General features: G+C 42.3%; 1 protein-coding gene across 2 annotated transcripts in view; it reads left to right on the forward strand.

Annotated features, from left to right (window-relative positions):
• Positions 1 to 23,209, forward strand: part of LOC142460003 (ABC-type organic anion transporter ABCA8-like) — a 76,851-nt gene that overhangs the window by 7,922 nt on the left and 45,720 nt on the right. The window contains exons 2-14 of one of the 2 annotated variants that reach the window (XM_075562149.1): positions 1,166 to 1,257; positions 1,411 to 1,512; positions 2,850 to 3,054; positions 5,828 to 5,992; positions 7,778 to 7,881; positions 8,573 to 8,799; positions 10,576 to 10,717; positions 11,033 to 11,218; positions 13,281 to 13,428; positions 16,590 to 16,758; positions 18,898 to 18,956; positions 19,621 to 19,731; positions 22,825 to 23,000. In XM_075562149.1, coding sequence (XP_075418264.1) covers positions 1,417 to 1,512; positions 2,850 to 3,054; positions 5,828 to 5,992; positions 7,778 to 7,881; positions 8,573 to 8,799; positions 10,576 to 10,717; positions 11,033 to 11,218; positions 13,281 to 13,428; positions 16,590 to 16,758; positions 18,898 to 18,956; positions 19,621 to 19,731; positions 22,825 to 23,000 — 1,788 coding nt within the window. In that variant the 5' untranslated portion in view covers positions 1,166 to 1,257; positions 1,411 to 1,416. The remainder of the gene's footprint in view (positions 1 to 1,165; positions 1,258 to 1,410; positions 1,513 to 2,849; positions 3,055 to 5,827; positions 5,993 to 7,777; positions 7,882 to 8,572; positions 8,800 to 10,575; positions 10,718 to 11,032; positions 11,219 to 13,280; positions 13,429 to 16,589; positions 16,759 to 18,897; positions 18,957 to 19,620; positions 19,732 to 22,824; positions 23,001 to 23,209) is intronic. The other variant, XM_075562148.1, reaches the window with a different exon arrangement.

A 23,209-nucleotide genomic window follows, 5' to 3' on the forward strand; every position in this document is an offset into this window, starting at 1 on the left:
AATTTTCCAGATGCACAGTGGTGAGTGTAGAAATAAGGCCAAATATACTCTCCAAAGTCCTCAGTTTACCACACATAAGATTTTTGGGGGGAGGGGAGGAGCGGGGAGGTAAGCATTTCCACTTAATCCTTTTATCACTTTCATCTCGCTGCCAGTCTTCAATTGGCTCACAGATTGTTTACCCCTTTAGCCAATCTTTCAGCACAATGATCACGGTTATTTTAACATTCTCGGCTGACAGTTCCGAAATATGGCTCATCTCTGAATCTGTATTCATTGACTATCTACTGTCAGTAGATTCTTTTCTTGCTCTTTGATGTTCATATATATTTTATTTAATACTGACCACTATGAAGGAAAACAGTAGAAGGTAAGGTCATGCCTGCTAATTCTTGAATTGGATACCTGTCAGACCATGTGCTGAGGGACGTGTTGAGTTGATCTCATTAGCAGGTGAGTTGAATTTTCATGAAGCCCGTTCCACTTTGCCTTTCAACTGGCCATGAGCACATGAGCCACAAATGGGAGTCCTGATCCACGGTCTCACTTGCACCCCTCCACAAACCCGTGCACTTTGATGCTTGGTTCAGTGGGAGGGTAAGGGGTGTTCTAGATTTCCTGACCAGCCTTACTGGTAGATGCTGTGGATCTGGCCTGGGGATGGAGCATTTTTCCTTCACTACGTGGAGACCAAATCCTACTTGTTGAGCGGTCTTGATAAGAGCGTCCCGTCCCTCATTCCCCAACTGATTTGTATGAGTGCTGGGTGTAGAAAGTATTGCTCAGTAGCAGCTGATCTTTTCTTAGGGATGGAGGTGGGATAGTTCCTGCCCCCACCCAGTGGCAGCCAGCTGTCGATTTGTACTTGGGAGGACACTGGTGGTTGGGGGAAGGTGATTTTATGTCCCCTTTCCCCCAGGAAAAGTGACTTCTCCTTCTATCTGTCCCTTATCATTATTAGTTCTCACTTATAGCACTCGACCTACATACAACAGCAAAACACTGCCTGGTCCTGCACCATCGGCACCATTGTTCCGTTTCGAGCTCGTTGTTAACAGCCACCGTGACAATCCATTTCCTTGAGGATCTTCTTCTTTCCTCTTTCTTTTTTGTTTCGTTTCACTGACCCTCTACTTTACCAAAAAGCATGGTGTCTTTTTTCCAGGAACCTCTTGATAACATGCCCAAAGGATATGAGACAAAGTCACACCCTCAGAAGTTCTAAGGAGACTTCTGGCTGCCCTTCCTCCAAGACAGGTCTGCTTGTTCTTCATAGTGACCAGCTTTGTGGCCACTGGCCTCAGAAGTCACTTATTTTCCCCACTGGGTGCATCAGGTGACTGCTTATTTGCAAGAAACGTCTTTCTGAGACCATGACGTTGATTTTAAATGTTTTCCTTTCTCCAACAGAGCAAAATGAGTAAAAGAAAGATAAGTGTGTGTCAGCAAGCTTGGGCCTTATTACACAAGAATTGCCTTAAGAAATGGAGGATGAAGAGGGATTCCTTAATGGTACGATTCAATATTTTTGTCACACATTAATTATAGCCCAATGCAATTTCTTGAATGGCATATGTGCTATATATGTTTCCCCCTCTCTCCACCAATAAAGTACCATTGTGGTGCCGAAGTCCCGTGAAACTGGGGGTTTAGCAGCGGACTGCTAACCTCTTGGTTGCAAACCCACCAGATGTTCCAGGCAAGAAGTATCTATCAACAGATACGATATACCACCCAACAGATGCATCCGTGTGTTCCCGTAAAGATTCACAGTCTCAGAACCCCTTTATAGAGCCCCTGTGCATTGCAATCAACTCAAAGGCAGAGCGGGCTTTGGGGATGGGACCAATGTTTCTCAGACCACAAATCAATCTGAAGACATGCCAGTTGACACGGGACCAAAATTGAATTCTAAAACACAAGAAGCTTATCAACAATTGAGCATCCAACACATGCTTTAAATGCAAACGGCTGCAATTTTCACTAATACTGCTCGCCCCAAATATTAGGCTAAGGTACCGGTAGTTTGATGGTCTGATAAACAATTTCACCATGAAATACCATTTAAAGCAACAGAAAACTGGCATTCTGTGTCGTGGCTTTCTTTGCATTAAAAAAAAAAATAATTCAAGTACCCTACAAAAAAAGTAGGAAATTTATTCATTACCCTAAGAAAATTAACATTGACCTTTATAACCTTACTATCTACTAAAATAGAGTTTGGTGCCTTTTGATAATCAGATAGACATAGTTAGGTGGCATTTTCAACTGAACTAGTATTCTACTGTATTGTAGATGATTTTCCCATGATTGTGCAGTTTGGAACTAATAAATGATCTATGACTGGAAGTTGGCAAGGGACGAGTGTTGATAGCATTTATGGGAGCCAGTGTTTCTCAAGTTGTCCACATTTTGTTGAGCTACCAAATCCAGAATGTTGGCACATGGTCGGTGTATTGTTGAGAAGTGAGCAATGCCTTGGGACTGTCTTGTGCAACACTTAGACTTTCTGAAGGATCAAATCCAGGATGGATGGGTCCCTGGGGTCATACCAAATGTGTGTCTGTCATTACAGCTTGCCACTGCCAGTCTGGTCTTTTTTTAGACTCCAGTGCATGCTTCAGCCCTGGTGCTGAGGAGCAACACATGTACACCCCAGTTGACCATTAATTCCTTGGACTGGCTGGGGCCCCTGGCTTTTATTGTACAACTTCTTAAAGGTTCATAGTGTGATGCCCATGAAAGTTAGAAAAGTCACAAAGCGAGACAATCTATGTGGTAATACTTTATTGTGGATAATAATTTGGAACCATGATTTTCTGTATTTGTTTTTCTCTTGGATTGTGCAGGAATTTTTGAATGCATTGATTCTGCTGCTTTCTTTGTACCTGCTTCCTAATATCCATCACGTTAATGATTTCTCTTCACTGCCCACCGTGGACCTGGGACGGGTAGATTCATTTGAAGTGTCTGACTTTATTGTTGCGTACACACCCATCACCAGCAGAACTCAACAGATCATGAGTAAAGTGGCCATAGCCCCCTTCATGAAAGGTAAGTGTTCTTGCAATCCAAGAAGGATCATTTCCAATGTCACTTCTTGGTTCATTTAAACACAAGTCGCATTTTATTTGCATTCCAATGAATAAACCATGACCGCGGTCAAAGGTCTCTTTTGCTTGAAACAAACATTCTCTTTTGGAGGAAGAAGCCATTATCCAATATCTAAATCAAAATGAAATCGCTGCTTGGCAAGCATTGGGTTACCACTTGGAACAGAAGCCTGTCAACAAGGAAGACAACGGGAAGCATGGTATACACAGATCGGAAGACTTTGGAAAGGAGAGTTTGGGGGTTTGTTCCCACAAAGCTGTGGGAGCATTGCTACTAGAAGTGATTACCGCACTAGGGTTTGCTTGTTACAATGAGCCAGGCACAGTCAGTCTGGTTTATTTTTAAATTGGATAATAAGAATCCTATCTTCTCCTTGTTATCACCATGCCCAAACATTTTTATTGCTATATTTGAAGAATATTTCCAAGTTTTGCTTCAAATTTGCTGGACTTTTCAATGGTCCTCTAAGAATAAATGGTGTTGGCTCATCATAAAAAAGAACATTTTAAGATATAGCTTCAGCTAAAATAATGTCTATAGACCTTCCAGGAAGGACAGTGAATACATTATTTAAATTGACAAACCAACCATCAAGTCAGTTAGGTTTTATGTCAACTTGGTTGGGCCAAGGTTCTCCCGTGATATGATCATGGTCAGCTCCAGGATGGGAGCTTCTGTGATCAGCCAAGCAGTTGTGGGGAGAATAGACCTCCCTTATCTGCTCACAGCCTTCCTGCGATTGAGGGGAATCTCACTCAGGGTGTGAATCGACCACATGGAGAAGCTAGCTGACTTCTGCTGGATTTGGATCCGGCATCTGGTTCCTTGACCTGGAGATCCCAGGAACCATCAGGGGATTGTCGACCTTGGACTCACCCAGCTGACCTCTGACTCATTCAGCTTGGCATGCATCTGTTTCTTCTTCCTGCTTCCCCTCTGTCAGCCCCAGGAACAACAGGATTTGGGGGAAGCCTTTGATTTACATGGGACTTGAACCTGGCTGGACTTGAACCTGGCTTGACTTGCCCTCTTCTATAACTGTTTCTACAGATGTGCAAATGCGTGTGTCACTGGTTTGGCCCCTCTAGAGGACCCAGCCTAAAAGCCAGTGATGAGGAAAGGGAAACATTCCACCAAGTTCTTCGGTCTGAAACTGATCAAGTAGGCAGTCAAGACACATTCATCATTCCCATTGATTGGAATGCAACAGTTGGAAACAAAGAGTATGAATCAGTAGCTAGAAAGCATATCCGTGGGAATAAAGATGAAGCTGGAGATCATGAGATAGAATTTTGCGAGACCAATGGCTTCTTCATTGCAAACAGCCCCCCCTCCCCCAATAACAAAAATGGCAACCACGTGTGTGGACCTTGCCGGATGGAATATACAGAAATGAAATTGAGTACATCTGTGGGAAGGAACCTTGGCAAACTCAGTACCATCAGCCAAAATAAGACTGCATTAAATGCTCACAGGTAAGTTCAGCTTGAAGATGGAGAAAATGAAAACTCATCCGAGAGAGTCAAAATACTCCCGTGAGTATATCCCACCTGATTTTCAAGAACATCTCCATAATAGATTTTACTAATTGAACACTAATTACAGAGACTTGATGAGCTATGAGGTGACATAAGAACGTCTTGCATAAAAGCATTTAAAAAGGCAGCAAAGGAAAGACCACAGTGGATGTCAGAAAACTCAAAAACAGACAAGCAAACAAACCAGCCCATGCCATCATGTCCAATTCCAGTTCAGAGAAACTCCGCAGGAAAGTCGAACTGCTTCTGTGGATTTCCAAGACTAGAAATCTGTACAGGAATTGAAAGCCTACTTTTACTCTTGGCAAGTGACTATGATGTTAAACAGCTGACTGTGCATGGCCCAAAGCCTCAAGTACAGCCCAAAGAGTCATTCTTCCCTTCTTTCTTGTTGAATCCATTGAATAAATAAATGGCATTAAGATGTCGTCTCATGGAGAAACCATGTACGTAGATTAGAATTGTGCCATAATGTTATCAAGGCAATGATGGACCTTTCCTGGATCCAAGTTCCCTCTGTTGGGTTTGAACTGTCCACCTTCAGCCTTCGGATTCATGAACTTTATCATGTACTGAAGCATGTGCACCACCCAAGGGGTCACCATTTCCACCTCCAGTTTGAATAAGACATCTCTATGACGTTAATCAAAATATCTCCAAAAGTTAGCATTTAAGGACGTCGGTCTTGCCACTCTCTATTATTTTTAAATGCTCAGGGTTTGTTCGAATCATTCATTAACCATACTGTCACACAACAGCCATACACTCAGAGTTGTTAAAAAATCTGTTTTTCCCAAGACCTGTATAGGTATTTCCACCTGATATACACCAGTGGCTAGTTATCCGGCCACCCTGTTCATTGTCCTACTACCCTCTGAGATTGAAGGCACTGCTAATTCTTCTATAGTTTCTTCAGTAAGTGGTGACATATTCTGTCGTTGAGATTGGCTCAATTGCCCACATATAAAGACAACAAGTCATGTGTTCCTTCTGATTGTATCCAGACTGAATTTAAGAAATGCCTTTCTCCCTAGTCTGTTGGACTTACTCAAACCCAATGCTTGACTTTGTTTTTCTTGCCTTCAAGCGCCTACTAAAAACAATGAAAAGGGGCCGCCTGAAGGCATACCTTTTGGTAATACACTAGTAACCATGTCGCCTTTTTGTAACGGCAGATGGAAAAATCCTGGGGGTGCCAGATGAAGAACACATGGAAGAGTTATCTGAGAATTATTCTGATGAAATCATAAAAGTCATCTTTACTAATACCTCCTCCTATCATTTGAAGTTCTTGTTTGGACGCAGAATCCCTACTAGGAAGGAACACAGGGACCACACAGGTAACTTTCAGCTCTACAGGACACTACTCTGTTTTCATTGTAGGTTGTATTTGGGGACAGATGCCACTGTGGTAATATTGACCTCTGCCATCGTGAGGTCAATATTGTTACTCCACAACTTTGAAAATACATACTTATTTGGGCTATATTAACAGATTGTAATGATTATTTAAAATAAAATTGTTTATAGAAGAAACAAAATCTAAACATACTGGGGTTAAGTTGATTCCAACTCATGGTGACCAGATGTGTTATAGACTAGAACTGTTCCATAAGGCTACTTATGGTTATAAGATCGTTGGTTCAAACCCTCCAACTGCCCCATGGGAGAAAGATGAGACTTTCTGCTCCTATAACGATTTAGAGCCTCAGAACCCCAAAGGGGAAGTTCTGCCCCATCCTATACGGTCATTATGAGTCAGAATCAGTTTGGATTTGGGGTTTAATCTTTTTGGAATCAGCCAGCCAGGACTTTCTCAATCTACGAGGCCCCTGGGTGGGTTCAAACTGCTGACCTTTAGATTAGTAGATGAGCACAAACCATTTGTGCCACTGAATCTCCTTTCAAATGCATGAGTACGCTCAAATGCAGTAAGGGAAATCTCCACAGATGCTCCATGGAGAGGCACTGAACACAGAGTGATGAGTTATTGCTAGTGAAATAGGGCCAATCTCAGGGCTCAAGAGGTTTGGGTTAAAAACAGCTACCCGAGGACACAGGAGTAGTTCTGAGACTTGCGTGAATAGAGATTTTTGCATTAATTTGGAAGCCTGGAAAGACAGTGAATGTGTAGGCAAAGGAAGTGTGTTTGTCTGAGATCAGGTATGGAGTGGGGAGTGGAAAGCTTCACGTTTTAAAAATATGCATGTTGTTTAGGGATAAATGGTAGAAGAGTTATCAGTACACACATATTCCAAAAGCTCATGGAAAAATGGAATTGAAAGATAATAGAATTTTTCCATGAACCTTAAGAAGCTCCTTTGCATAAATATCAGCCATGTATACATGCTTATACACATACTATATACACGTACCATACATGCATATACCATAAATACACATTTAGGCATTCTGTGATATTTCAGTTCCATTTTTTTGGTCATGTACTCTTTTCAGCCCCCTTCTGTGTGCGTGGGTGAGTATAAATCAAACCAAAAAGGACCCGCAAAATACTTAAATACCATCTTTAGGTACAAAAAAAGTTTCAAAGACTTACTGCCATTTTATTTAATTCTCACATGTCATTTTAATGTGTCTTATTAAAAACATCTCTGCTTTAATTTCACACTCACTGAGATAGTATTTCACGCGTGTGATTTCATCGGTAAACATTTTTGCTCAGAAGACACTCTGATCCACATGATGTGTGCATAACAAGTTGCTTCACTTGAAACTCCCTTTGCCCATCCTGCCTGTGTCACAGTGGAAGCTGTCTCCCAGAAACATACGTCAATTTAGTTCAGCATTTCTCACACTGCGTTAGACTCTGCTAACTTGGAAAACGTTCAAAATACAGTGAGTTCGCAATACAAAATCATCCAAGAGAGGAGTTCAAGGAAGCCTCTCCCTGGCAGAGAAGCAATGAGTGTGTATTGTAAGTTAGTGCAGACTATTAACATAGCATGTTTCCTCTGCCATTCCCCATTGGAAAACCATTCTTGCTCCCATGGGCTTTGATTCATTTGAGAACATTTGGAGTGTCGGCCATTGCATAAAATGTACTATATCCTAAAGCAAGAATGAGAGAATCCTAATGGTATTGTGGTTGCCTTCTCTTCCCAAAGCTCATTGCTATGAAATGAATGAAGATATTGAGTGTGGACTTGCAGAATTCTGGAGCAAAGGATTTGTGGCTTTTCAGGCTGCTATTAATGCTGCTATTATAGAAGTAAGTGCAAAACATTCAAAGCAAAGTACTATTCATTGCAAATCAAAGGTTTGCAAATAGAGGCCTCTATTTAAATTGATAGCCCTGTTGTTTCATTTGCTCATTGATTTTTATATAACAAAGTTTATTGAAACTGCTATCTAAAAGGAAGATATACACATAACTATACTAAAAAGCATCTCCTACAAGCACTTGACCTTGTCAGGAGCAAAGCATCTAGTAGGAAAATTTATTTGAACATGAGAAATAAAATACCATAGCGGAGTAATAAGGTCTTCGCAAGAAAACAAGAAAATGATTCTCAGCCTAGACTACTATGGAAGAATTTCTAATTGAAGTGACTAATAGAGACCCCATAAGACGAAGTAGACCTGCCCTTTTGGATTTCCGGATTTGTAAATCTTCACAGGGCTGGCTGGTCTCGTCTTTCTCCCGTGGTGCTATTGGTGGGTTCGAACTGCTAATCTTACGTTCAACACTTCATTGTGTAGCCCAGAAAGACACAATAAATTCAAAGAGCTGTGAGTTCAAATTTCCTAGAACCCAAATTGCAAGTTGACCAGTGACCGGCAGAAAGTTAGGTCCGAGTCAGCACCAGATAATCTTGTTATATATTCATAGGAAAAGGCATGCCTCAAATAATAAAAATGTCATCCAACCCCACATTTTATTTATTTATGTCTTTCTTCAGATCACAACAAATCATTCAGTGATGGACGAATTGATGTCAGCTACTGGAAAAATTATGAAGATACATTCATTTATCAGTCAAGGGGGAATCCTGACAGATTTTATCATTTTCTTTTGCATTATTTCTTTTTCTCCATTCACTTACTATGCCTCTCTCAATGTTACGAGAGAGAGGAAAAAGATGAAGGGCTTGATGAAATTGATGGGCCTTCGAGATTCCGCTTTCTGGTGAGTGAAATATGGCCCAAAGGGATAAGTAGACACACACAGGATGGTTTTCTCTAGATACAGAGCTTCATAATTAAACTCTAATAATTTTCTAACATTTTCTTTTTTTCTTAAGAATGGAATTGACTACCTTTCATGTAATGCTGGCTAGGCCAAGATCGGTATTGCTATCTTTCTCTGAGATGAAGAAATTACTTCAGCACTTGCCAGCTGGAGTTATTAACTGATCCATCCATGTTTAATGCACTCAACAAGCACGGTCGTATGCATGCCATATGCCAAGGTCTATACTCACTGCCATTGGCTGGATCCTGATGACCCTATAGGCTAGGGTAGAACTGCTGTCTGTCCCTAGGTAGAAGGTTACCTTGGTGCATGATGGTGACATAGATTTGGACATTTTGAGAATAGTAACTACTAAATATCTAAATTAGAGGTACAAATAAAGTGGTAAACAATATCGACTTTGTAGTCATAGACATCAGTTTGCAAAGCGCCCTAGCGTGAAAACATGATCTAACCTTACTAGCACTCATTGTCCATGTATGTTATCAATATCTAGACAAGAGGAGTTTAAGATGCTTGTGTGAAACACTGATCACAGTGTTTGTTATATTGTAATGGTTCACAGCCAAGTAAAGGGTTCTAGAACATGAGAGGGAGCGTTGAGCCTATGACAGCGATTTGGAGTCATCAGCTGAGACACATGAGGCAGGCTACTACCCTGGGGATTGTGGACAAAAGGTAGGTTGCCTATATCAGACTCCTGGCATCCTTCTCAGGTTCCCTGTCTATCAAATAGGGAAAAGAATGACATTCCCTTGGAAGGCTGTGAGGAGAAGGGCATGATATAACATGTGATAAATTCAGAAAACACTGCCCGACACATAGTAATTCCTAGAGGGGTTGGTTGATGTGTTTTTTGCCGCTTTGTTTTCATTGTTTTTTATGACTTCATTATAACGTTCAAAGAACGGAGTGGTGAGGAGTCTGTTATAGTTCTTCCATTGCAGAGCATGAGTGAGTGAATAGAGTTCAAGGAAAGTGCGTGGACTATTAAGGAGCCTAGGTGGTGCAATGGTTAACGTGTTCAGCTGCTAATGGAAATGGGTGACTTTATCCTGTCCTATGAGGATTCGTTCAGCTTGGAATCAAATTGACGGCACCCAAGGACAAAGGTGTATACTATTTGGTGTCTATGGAAAGAAAAAGGGGGAAAAATATTTGGAAGGGAAAGAGGGAGTGGGTACAGAATTACCCCTGCGGAAAACTTTCTTATTCCTAGGAAGATTCATGAAGTTCCCTGTGGCAGAGAGCCTCCATTGGAGAGACTTCCGGTTCACTGAAGGGCTCCCAGCATACTAGGATAAGGTCCTCCGCCAGCATCCCCTCAGGGTGCCCTCATTGTAGTCTGATTGCCATTGTGCAGAGACACAAAGGAACTTAGATATTTTTCAAGTTCTTCCAAGCCCCAGGGTGAGAATACTGCAGGGAAAATGCTGTACCCACAATCTATGCAAATGGAGCCTATTTTTTTTCTTTTGTTCACAATGGTGTGTGTGTGTGTGTGTGTGTGTGTGTGTGTGTGTTTCTGGAATTGATTTGAGGAAAGGAAGATACCCGGCCCAAGTTATTTGTATCTTATGCTTCCATTCCTAGAGCACTCAGTAAATATTTGCATAAGGGAAGAAAGGATGGACAGTGTCAACCTCCATCCCATGGCCTCTTTCCCAGGTGAACACAAAGTACTAAACTAACACTGTGTTTGCTCGTTAGGTTGTCCTGGGGGTCGCTCTATGCTGTGCTTATCTTCATTACGGCCCTTTTGTTGGCATTGATGATTAAATCTTCCCAATTTGTCATCCGGACGGGCTTTGTGGTGGTCTTCAACATCTTTCTACTCTATGGATTGTCTTTGGTGAGTTGCTCAATTCGACCTCTCCCAATAAGGTGCAAATGGTGATATGGCATCTGATTCTTCCTCCATGGCTCCTCTTGCTTCAGTTAATTTGAGTGAGAAAGTGCACATGCCCAGTTCACCGCTGTCAAACCCATTCTGATTCGTAGTGGACCTTAGAGGACAGAGTATGCAGACACGTTTGACGTTAGTGTTTCATGATACCACGGGGTAGTGCAATTTGCTGAATACACGATGATTTTGTATGCGAAACTCCTTATTTTGCATGCTAATGGTATTTCTCCAAGAAGCCAACTGGATCTTGTGTCATTTTAGATCGCCTTGGTTTTCTTAATGAGCGTCTTGGTAAAGAAGCCTTTCCTCACCGGCCTGGTGGTGTTCCTGCTGACTGTCCTTTGGGGGACTCTGGGGTTCACAGCACTCTACAGACACCTTCCTGCATCCCTGGAGTGGGCGCTCAGTGTTTTCAGCCCCTTTGCCTTCACGCTTGGAATGGCCCAGGTGAGAATCCATAGAATGGCCCAGGTGAGAATCCATAGGATGATCCCTTTCTGAAATTTCCAAAACACGTTTCCTCTTTGGAAACCATTAGTCTGCTGTCCTCGCCATGAACTTGTGCTCTAAATGTAAAGCCTTGGAGATGGCACTTGTGAGGTTGCAAAGATGAACTTTCAAAAGCTTTAGAAGGCAGTAGCCCAGCAGAGAGAAGGTATCCAGTAAGTAAAAAACCAGGGTTCACATATTTAGAGGCAATATAGAGTGCTTGGGGGGTGGGTTAGGCTATTAAACAGGCTTGATGTACCAACTCCAACCTTAACTACCTGTTCCAGTCCAGCTTTGGACCTGCTGACTAAACAGCACATGTGGTTGTAAAGGCCACACAGTGAAAACAAATTAGAAAGATACAACTCTTATCACAATCCACACATACATCATTTGTGTAAAGCACATTTGTACATTCATTGCCCTCATCATTCTCAAAACATTTGCTTTCTACCTAAGCCCCTGGCATCAGCTCCTCATTTTACCCTCCCTCCCTTCTCCCCTCCCCCTCATGAACCCTTGATGATTTATTATTATATTGTCATATGTTGCACTGTCGGACATCTCCCTTCACCCACTTTTCTGTTGTCCGACTCCCAGGGAAGAGGTTATATGTAGAGCCTTGTAATCTGTTCCCCCTTTCCAACCTCCCCTTCCTCTACCCTCCCAGTATCGCCATTTGCACCACTGGTCCTGAAGGGATTATCCGCCCTGGATTCCATTTGATTCTTACGTTGAATTTGCCTTTCCTTCCCTAGCAGAAGAAACCTCGGTGGTATAGGGGTTATGAGTTGGGATGCTAAGCACAAGATCAGCAATTTGAAACTGCCAGCCAGCTCTGTGGGAGAAAGATGACGCTTCTACTCCTACAAAGAGTCATGGCCTTGGAAACCCATAGGGGCAGGTCTATCCCATCCCAGGGTTGCTATAAGTCAGAATTAACTTATCAGTAGTGAGTTTGGTTTTCTGGTTTCCCTAAAATTAGGTGGTAATGTCAATCAGTAAGTATCCTCTATCAGGTACCTAACAATAGATTTGTCAATTATAAAATGCTCATTGATTTCAAGTTTTTTGTTCCTACTGATTCTCCCTAAAGTGAGGGTAAGTCCTCTAGAAGGCAGCTATCTTCAGGGAGAACTAGACGTTTTCCCGTGTTTCATTTGGTATCTAAGGTTAAGGCCACATTTAATCCTCCCCACCTACTTCCTATCTCCGAGAGCTCTCATTTCACTTGGAACCCAGGTTTCCCATAAAGGTTGTTGCTGTCAAGTTGATTCTGACTCTTGGTGATCCCGTGTGTGTGAGAATGGAGTTCTACTTCGTTATATTCATAATGGCCAATTTTCAATAGATGATCCTCAGTTATTTCTTTTGAGATACGCTTGGGTGGATTCAATGCCCAGCCTTGCCGTTAACAACCAAACTATATTAACCCTCTTATGCCCCAGGGGCTTTCCAACATCCCAAACCCAGCCCCGAATCCCTCAGCTAATTCAGTCTCATAGTGGTATGCCAAGGATTTCCTAGAATGTAGCTTTTGACCGACACATATAACCTCATCTTGATCCTGAGGAGCAATGACCAGGTCACATTAGAGTTGTTCCTCGCTCCATGCCTTCCAACAGACTTCAGAACATTAAAGCAAGCCAACTCCTTATTGATCATTGTGTTCTTCTTCCCAAACCAAACTCACTGCCGTCAAGTCAATTCTGACTCACAAGAGCCCTATTGACAGCGTCAAGTTCTTTGACTTTCCAAGGGTGACCATCTTTGCAGGCCCAGGGAGCCCCAGCTTTCTCTCTTGGAGAAGCTAGTGTGTTCAAATTGCTGAACTTGCCATTAGCAGTCCAACATTTAACCCACTAGGCCACCAGGACTCTGAAACAGACCACCCCTGTCCACCCCCACCACCCCCCTCCCCGCAAAAAAACCCCCACATTTCATTCCTATACTAAATATTAATTGCTTAAAATTCTTCCTACACCAAATTCCCTGTAATTAATTACTTTTCTGTTTCCAGCTTCTACACACGGACTATGATTTGCATTCTAATGCACTTCCTGATTCAGCAGACGGCTCAAATCTAATCATAGCCACCCAATTCATGTTAGTGCTGGACATTTTTCTCTACCTGGCATTGATGGTTTACTTTGAAAAGGTCTTACCAAGTAAGTCATGGTCTGATGAATGCCAGACCTCACTTTAAATCATTTTCTGTCATTCAACAAATCACCCAGCGCTTGTGTTATGTATGTTTGATGAACTGCAGGAAGGAAATGCGGAACTCATCGGCCGACCCGTGTTCGTCATGTCCCCCTTGTGACTTGTTGGGTCAAAGCTGAAGCCTGGATTTGGTTTATAGAATCACTAAGCATTATTTAAACTTCTCCCTAACTGTATGGCTTGCTTCTCTTTCAAAGCATGCTTAGAAAGCTGGTTCCCAAATGGATCTGTCCTGGTCTTTAATCATAAAACTCTCTAGCTGCTGATGAAGAATTAGGGAGATGCCTGGCTCTTAACCTCAGCTGCATAGCAGAGCCACCTGGGTCATGTTCATGGAATGCCAGGTCCAGCCCAACCCCCTGGTTGGTGGTGGTGGGGGGGGGCACATTCTAATTCCATTCATCAACCGTGAGGTCAGAGCATCTATTATCTTAAGCAGTCTGCCCAGAATGTTCACAAGAGGCAAGTCATTGGGTCATAAGGGTTCATTTATAAGGCTAGAGGTTACTTTGTTCAATATTATTTCAAAGGATGACAGCAAGAATATTAACTGGGGAAAAATGGCAGAATCATGCAATAATAAATCTGGTGTCAGAATGTACCCAATTATGGCCACACACTTTTATGGGTTCGAAGTAAAAGCTAGACTTCCTGCACAAGGGGAAGAAAGTTTTGATTAATGAGTCAATTAGTGCTAGTGGGGCTTATTGAATGAGAAACTATTCATGAACAGAGAACACCCCAATTAAAATTGGTGAGGGACCTGGAGTTTGCCACTTATAAAGCCTTCTGAAAGCTACTGAAAGTATCTTACTGTTGGTTTTCCTTGGTTAATCACATCTGAGTGTCCTTTTGCTTTGGACACTGAACACTAAGCTATTTTATCTTTATATGTAGGTGTATGTTTACTCAAAAGACTCACTGCCATCGATCGGGTCCTTGCCTATTCGTAGCTACCCAATAGGACAGGGTAGAACTTGCCCCTTTGAGTTTCAGAGACTGTAATTGTTTATGGGAGTTGAAAGCCCCATCTTTCTCCCACAGAGCAACTGGTAGTTATGAACTATGGACCATGTGGATTTCAGCCCAGCTCTCATAGCCACTATACCACCAGGGCACTAAAGCTTTGTTAAATCTTACTCTATCTTCTCTTGGAATATTGCCATCAGGTCAAATTCCAACTTATAGCATCACGATAGAACAGATTAAAACTGCTTCAAAGGGTTTTTGAGAGTATGTCTCCATGGAAATAGACCATCTCACCTTTCTCCGGGGTAGTGGCTGGTGGATTTAAACCACTGACCTCGAGGTTAGCAAGCCAATGCTTATCCCACTGTACCACCAGGACTCCTTTGATACCCAACCGTCATGTCTCAATGTCTTCTTCCTTTGCTAGTGTAATTATGCATGCTCTCCCAGACTGAATTTAACATGCACAACAGATCTTGAGTTTCCCAACAAAACCCAACTCATTTCAGTCAAGTTGATTCCAATGCATAACAGCCCCACAGGTCAGGGTAGAACGGCCCCTGTCGGTTTCTGAGACTAACTTTTTATGGAAGTAGAAAGCTCCATCATTCTTCCATGAAAGGGCTAGTGACCTTTTAGTTTGTAGCCCAACAAGTAACTACTATGCCATGAGAGTTCCTCTACCCTAAGTCTAGGTTAAGACAATTTTAATTTTTATCTAAATTATTCCTGAATTTAAAATATATATATTTTTTATTGGGGGCTCTTATCACAATCCATACATTCATCCAGTGTGTCAAGCACATTTGCACATATGCCGCAATCATCAATTTCAAAGCATTCTCTTCCCACTTGAGCCCCTGATATCAGCTCCCCATTTCTTCCCCCTCTTCCCCTCTCCCACCCACCCTCCCTCATGAAACCTTGATAAGTTCTAGATTATTATTTTCATATTTTACATCATCCTCTGTCATCCCTCACCCACTTTTCTGTTATTCATCCCCTTGGGAGGGGGTTACAGATTGATCCTTATGATAGATTCCCTCTTTCTCCCCCCCCACTCTCCCCTAATCCTCCTGGTATATCTACTCTCATTGTTGGCCCTGAGAGGTTTGTCTATCCTGGATTCCCTGTGTTGCAGGCTCTTATTCATAGCAGAGGAAAGTAAAAGAAAATAGAGAAAAGAACCAGGAGGCAAAGGACATTTATAGAGGCCTAAATGCAGACATGTAGATATGTAAATACATATATAATGAGAGGGGAATAGAACTATGTACTCATTCTATATGTTAAGAATTAAGGTTGCAGCTGGACATTGGGCCTCAGCTCAAGTACTCTCTCAACACAAGAACACTTTGTTCTAACAATCCGGCATTCTGTGATGCTCACCTTCTCGATAAGATCACTGAAGACAAAAATGGGTACATAAGCAAATGTGGTGAAGAAAGCTGATGATGCCCGGCTATCAAAAGATATAGCATTTGGGGTCTTAAAGGCTTGAAGATAGACAAGTGGCCATGTAGCTCAGAAGTAACAAAGCCCACTTGGAAGAAGCACACCAGCCTGTGTGAACATGAGGTGTCCATGGGATCTAGTATGAGGCATCTAAGACCCAGAACAAAATCATACCCAAGGTGTGAAGTGGGGGGGGGCGGGTGGAGGGGTCATGGAGTGGAGACCCCATGCCCATCTGTAGACAATTGGACATCCTGTCACAGAAGGGTCACAGGAAAGAGATGAGCCTGTCAGGGTGTAGTATAGCGTCAATGAAACACACAACTTTCCTCTAGTTCTTTGGTGCTTCCTTCACTCCACTATCATGACCTCACTTCTACCTTACAAATCAGATTAGACCAGAACACGTACACTGCTACAGATAAGAATGCAGGATAGATAAACCCCTCTGGGCCAACAACAAGACAATTCATGAATTTTTAACGATTTCAGTGCTTTGCATAGAAACCAACAATAGAACGGTCTGGGTGATCCTTTTCCTGTGGGATACTGGGCTTGTCAAATACACGCTGTACCTCGTATCCACAATGTGTTCACGTTGAGTGACTCCTAGCTGTGCTGCGGACTCAACCCCTTGAAGTGGTGATCGAGCCAAATAACCAGTTGTCTCCTGGTCCTGCAGATGAATATGGACATCAACACTCGCCTTTATTTTTCCTGAAGCCCTCATTTTGGTCACGGCAGCAAAAGGCGGCTCATGTGCCTTTTGAAGATGAACTAGATTCCCATCCTTCATCTAACAACTCGTTTGAACCGGTGTGTACGGAATTCCAAGGGAAAGAAGCCATCAGGTAAAGAGGCTGCGAGTGGAGAACAAGCCAAATTCTGGGAAGGCAATACGGGCACACCTCTCTTGGTGGTGCTTCACTCTCATGTTGTGCCCTGCAGCTACTGCATCTTTGGCCAAGTGGAGGTTGGTGACAACCCTGCATGGGACAAGTCTATTGGTGACATTTTTTCCATAGCACGTGCTTACCTCCTCAAACTTTGTCACGATTCCGTTGTACACTTAGTAGACTACGGGAGAGTGTAAACAGAACTTTTAGACATAAACCAAAAGAGTCATCTGACTTGCCTTATTGTGATAATTGTTTTATTGCCTCGGTCTGGAACCCAACCTGTAATATCTCCCAGGTGAGCTGATGGTTAGCAACGAACCTGGCTCAGGCATCATCGTGAGGGAATTTCTCTTTTGGTTCTTGTAGACAATCTCCACTTCATCTCACCCTAGGTGTCCTCCCTACTTCCTACAACAAATTGAAAGGACTCTCCCCCACCCCCAACACACACACACACACACACACACACACACACACACAGAGGTTTATATTGTTGACAGTTACCTTCAAAAAAAAAAAAAAGGAGCCTTCAGGCAATACATATAAGCCCTGGGCTACTAACCAAAAGGTTGGGGTTTAGGTTCACCCAGTGGTTCTATGAGAGAACGTTCTACTTCCAGAAGGATTACAGCTAATATAACCCTATGGGAAGTTCTACTCTGCTGCAAGGGGGTCCTATGACAGAATTTACCCCATAACACTTCACAACACCAACAACATTAAACAAAAATGTAGCTTTCACCGGCAAAAATAATTCAACAAAACCCTTGCCTAGATCTGCTGTTTCTCTTCTTTTTTTGGCTGGTCTGATTGAATCATGCCTCGTTTATTGTACCCCCCACTTTCCTCACCATTTTGTCCCTTCTCTTTCCTCCTCTGCATTGCTGGTTAAAAAGAGAGGGGGAGTGAGGAAGGTGGATACTAGCGGTATTCCGGAAGATGTTGCATGTAGCATCGTGTATGTCTTCATTCTGTTTGACACCAAATGTCCCTTTTGTGGTTCTGCTTGTCCTTGTAATGGTAGGAAGCTTGCTTGGATTTCCCAACATATTGACAGGAAGAAGGTTCTCCAGGTCTCTGAACATTCAAATTGTATCCATCCTCAGTGACCAACTCATGTCAGCTCCTCTGTCACCTGTCTCTGATCACAACAGTCTAGTGACCTTGTAGAGGCATTTCATTTTCCATGCATAATTGGTTCCACATTTAATTTCTCTATTTATGGTTTGCAACCTGTCAGGCTTAACCTCCAACTCACTGCTAATGAGTTCTTGCAGACTCATTGTGACCCTATAGGACAGGGTAGAACTGCCCCTGTGGGTTTCCAAGACTGTAGTTCTTCTTTTTTAAATCATTTTATTAGGGGCTCTTACAACTCTTATCACCATCCATACATACATCAATTGTGTAAAGCACATTGGTACATTCATTGCCCTCATCCTTCTCAAAACACTTCTCTCCACTTAAGCCCCTGGCATCAGGTCCTCATTTTTTTCTCCTCCCTCCCCACACCCCTCTCCCTCATCAGCCCTTGATCATTTATAAATTATTATTTTGTCATATCTTGCCCTGTCCAACGTCTCCCTTCACCCACTTCTCTGTTGTCCATCCCCCAGGGAGGAGGTCACATGTAGATCCTTGTAATCGGTTCCCCCTTTTCAACCCACCCTTCCTCTACTTTACCACTTTCGCAAATCTCATCACTGGTCCTGAAGGGATCAACCTCCCTGGATTCCCTGTGTTTCTAGTTCCTATCTGTACCAGTGTGCATCCTCTGGACTAGCCAGACTTGTAAGGTAGAATAGGTATCATGATAGTGGGGGTGGAGCATTTAGGAACTAGAGGAAAGTTGTATTTTTCATTGTTGCTATACTGCACCCTGACTGGCTGTAGTTCTTTAAGGGAGTGGAAAGCCTCTTGTCTTGTTCCTGATGAACTTGTGAGCCTTGTGCGTATTAGCTCTTGATGAAGAGATAGTCCTTTGTAGATCCATACATAGTAGTATGTAGTACATCAATTCTGTCATCCAACTGTAGGATTACAAACTGAAGATAACTGTCACCGTACAGCAAATTTCTTTTCTTTCTACAGAATCAGAAATGTTACAAAAGAATATAAAGGAAAGCCTAACAACATAGAAGCTCTGAAAGGTAAAGAGAAAAGAAAAATGTATAGATCGATACCAATTTCCTGATTATAATTCAACATGTCTTACACTTGATAAGAAAACAATGGTGTTATTTCAGGCTTCATGCTTGTTATGTGACGCACACGTTACATTTTTCCTTCCAACTATATTATGTCACTGGGTAACTTGGAAGTTGTATGTATTTGAAAGATGCTGTGAAATAATGAGATAGTCTTATGGATGGTCTATTTTTTCTGGAAATTAAAAAATATCCCTTATAATTCCAAACTGTTTCAGATATTATATATATTCTATGGGGATGAACAATGTCTTTCCTCAAAAGATTTTTAAGCACTCGTCTTACTGTTGGTTCCATTACCATTGGTTCTAATATCCTATGCCTGGCAATGCCAGTGTACTTGGTAGTGCAGTGCATGCCTCATTCCTGTAAAGCTCAAGTACCTCCCAAACTGGACATGTTGAAGGATTCATTTTGTTCCACTTTATTTGAAGTTTGACAAGCCAGTGTATTCATACTTAGGAACCATAACCATTCAAAGCATTAAGAGGACATCCGCTGGCTCCACATGGGTTTTAATAGTTGCTTTGTTTTGGTTCTTGTCTTCCCTATGCCCTTTCCTTCCTTGATTCCCTCCTTCTCTTCTGCCAACCTGCTCTCGTCCCAGACCTGGCATTTGACATATATGAAGGACAGATCACTGCAATACTTGGCCACAGTGGAGCTGGGAAATCAACACTGTTGAACATTTTGAGTGGGCTGTCTGTTCCCACCAAAGGTGAGAGGTTTTTCCCCAAAGTCAAGTTGAAAAACAAACAAAAAGTTGAAAAAAAAATCAGCTGTGAGACCTGGACTATCTATAGGGTTATTGTTTTCTTGTTTTGTTTGTTTGTTTTGTTTTGTTCTTTGCTTGGTTTTGTTTTTCTTTCGCCCTATGTTTATCTATATAAGAGAGGCAGGACGAACAATCCCGAGGAGAAAATAACAGAACCGATGGTTCTTGGGGGACATGGGAGAGGAGGGCACAGGAAGGGGGAGTGGGGAGCCAGCAAACTCAGGGATAAGGGAACAATAAGATATCTAAAATTGATGGCGAGGAGGGCATGCCTGGTGGGGTTCAATCAAGTTCAATGTACATAAGAGCCGAATTACTGAGAACCGAAAGGAAAATGAGTGTGATAGTGGGATAGGAGGAAGGTGAAAGGAAATGGAGGAAAGAAATAGGAGGCACAAACTATTTACAGAAGTATAGTTACAGGCATGTATATATGTAAACATATTGCTTTATAATGAAAGGGATAGAGGCCATTGCACATACATTTATATGTTAAGTATTAAGATAGCAGACAGGCATTGAACCTCTGATCAAGGCCTCCCTTAACACAAGAACACCGTGTTCTGATAACCTGGCACTCTTTGACGCTCACCTTCCAGCATTTTGTCACCGAAGACAAAGTGGGTGTGCCAGCAAATGTGGTGAAGAGAGCAGATGGTGCCCGGCTATCAAAAGATATAGCAAATGGGTCTTAAAGGCTTGAGGTTAAACAAGCAACAATCTATCAGGGAAGCAAATAATCCTACACAGAAGAAGCACACTAGCCTGTGTGATCATGAGCTGTCAATGGGATTGGGTATCAGGTATTAAAAGATCCAAAACAAACAACTATAACGATTCAAACAATGGGGAAATTGGAATGGAGACTCAAAACCCATCTGAAGACAATTGGATATCCCCTTACAAAACACTTATAAGGAAGGAATTATTCAACCAAGTTGTAGTATAACACCGATGAATCACACATCATTCCTCTAGTTCCTGAATGCTTCCTCCCCACTCCCGCACCATGACCCAGCTCTACCTTACAAATCTGGCTAGAATGGAGAACACACATTGATACAGATAAGAGCTCTCAACACATAGAATTTAGGACAGATAAACTCCTCAGGAACAGTAGTGGGAGTAGCTATATTGTGAGGGTAGGGGGATGGTCAGGGAGGGGGAAGGTGGAGAAAGGGGGAACCCATCACAAAGTTGGATATTTATCTCCTCTCCCCACACAAAGGGGACAAATAACAGAAATGTGGGTGAAGGGAGACAATGGACAGTGTAAGATACACAATAATAATAACAATATATAATTAATCAAGGATACATGAAGGGAGGGGGAAGGAGGGGGAAAAGAGGAGCTGATACCAAGGGCTCAAGTAGAAAATATTTTGGAGATGATGGTGGCAACATATGTACAAATATGTCAATTGATGTATGGAATGTTGTAAGAGCTGTAAAGAGTCCCCAATAAAATGATTTATATCAGTTGTGACTATAAAGGTCTTTTGATAACTCAGTTGTGAATATAAAGGTCTTTTGATAATTCAGCATAGATGTAGATACATAGGGGAAAATAGAACTTTATATTATTACTTTCTAGAAATATGTAATATTTAATAGGTCTGTATGGAATTCACAGTTATTTTCATGGGGATTAAGTATCATTTAGGAGTCCCCAGGTGATACAACAGTTAAGCATTCAACCACTAGCAGAGAACTTAGCTGTTCCAACCCACCCACAAAGGCCTGGCAGTCAGCTTCTAGCAGGTCACAATCCCGAAAACCTACTTTGACTCACATCTCACATGGGGGCATCATGAGTTAAAATCACCTACACAGTAACCGGTGTGTGTGTGTGTGTGTGTGTGTGTGTGTGTGTGTGTGTGTGTGCGCACGCGCGCATGTGCGTGTGTGTGTTTATTGGAGGGGGTAGACAGCATTCCAACCCGCATATATTAATCTTTGTTACATTAGTTCAACAAAAACCTCACTGCTATCAAAGCGATACAAACTCCATGGCACTCCCAAATTTAATGAATGAATGAATGCATCCAGACCTGTCTTACCAGTTCTTACCACATTCTTTGGGTTGGCTGGGACATCTCTCTGATCTGCACCAAAGTGGCTGGGACCAGATTGTTTAGCATCACTTACCTGTTTGGGACTTCAGCTGGGACACCTTCACCTTTCTGTCCATGGGGACTTCCGTTTTGGGGGAGGTTAGCCTGGGACTCAGGGTGGAGGCACGTTACCAGCACATGTTTATAAGGTTTGCTAAGATCTTGTCAGTTTTACAAAAGCCATAAAACTGAACCATGGGGGTCCCATGTGTGCCAGAGAACAACTGCACTCCTCCGTCAGCAACCCAGCACATGCCCACCAAGTTGAGCCACCCTGTGCCTCCTGGGTAGAGGTATACATGCAGGGCTGCTAATGGGCTTCCATCCTAAGGCCTAGTTTCTCTTGCTGCTGTGAACTTGGGAGTCAGTGGGGCCCCAGCTAACCTGCTTAAAGTCAGAAGTCCACATAGACAGCAAGGTGAAGGTGTCTCAGCTGCAGTCCCACACAGGTGATACCAGAGCCTGTGGTTAGCAGCCAACACTCACCAGAGAGTGTCACCAGGACTCCTCCATGCTAGAACCATCAATCATTAAAATTTTTTTTTTTAAAAATCAGTCTTTCCCTAAGGACGAAGTCCTGAGAATTGGGAAAGAAGGAAGACTGGAGACGGGAAGCCCAGAGAGGCTTGGGATGAGTGACGGTGCATCGAGAGGATGACCGTGCACGGCTTGAAATAAGATGTGGATGAATTGTGGAGTGTGCAACTGATGAGCTACCCTATAAACTGGTGCCTAGTTCATGAATGAAAGTTATTTTTGCTGTTGTATTTTTGACAGCAGAATCCACAATGCCCAAATTGTACTATCTGAAAATAAAATCATAAACTTCAAATTTTAATTTATAAATATTTTAGTTTTGTTACAATTAGGGATATCTTTATTTAAACATTCTCCTGATGTTAACTTCTAATCTTTGTTACAGGTTCAGTCACCATCTATAATACTAAGCTCTCAGCATCAACTGACTTTGAAAATACCAACAAGCTCACTGGCATTTGCCCACAATGCAATGTTCAATTTGACTTCCTCACCGTGAAAGAAAACCTCAGGCTGTTTGCTAAAATAAAAGGGATTCAACCACAAGAAGTGGAGAAAGAGGTACTGAAACATGTTGGGGTTAATATATGAGATTCAGATCTTAACCTATTAATTACCATATTAATATATAAATATCAATGTGAGGTTATTGATCTTCCTTTCACTCAGTTTTATTTTCTTTCATTAAATTATCTTTGCCTAAATGTTTATCAGGGGGCCTGCTGGCACAGTGGGATAAGAGTTGGGCTGCTAACAGCAAGTTCAGTGGT

This window comes from Tenrec ecaudatus, chromosome 10, assembly GCF_050624435.1.
Source record: "Tenrec ecaudatus isolate mTenEca1 chromosome 10, mTenEca1.hap1, whole genome shotgun sequence".
NCBI lineage: Eukaryota > Metazoa > Chordata > Mammalia > Afrosoricida > Tenrecidae > Tenrec > Tenrec ecaudatus.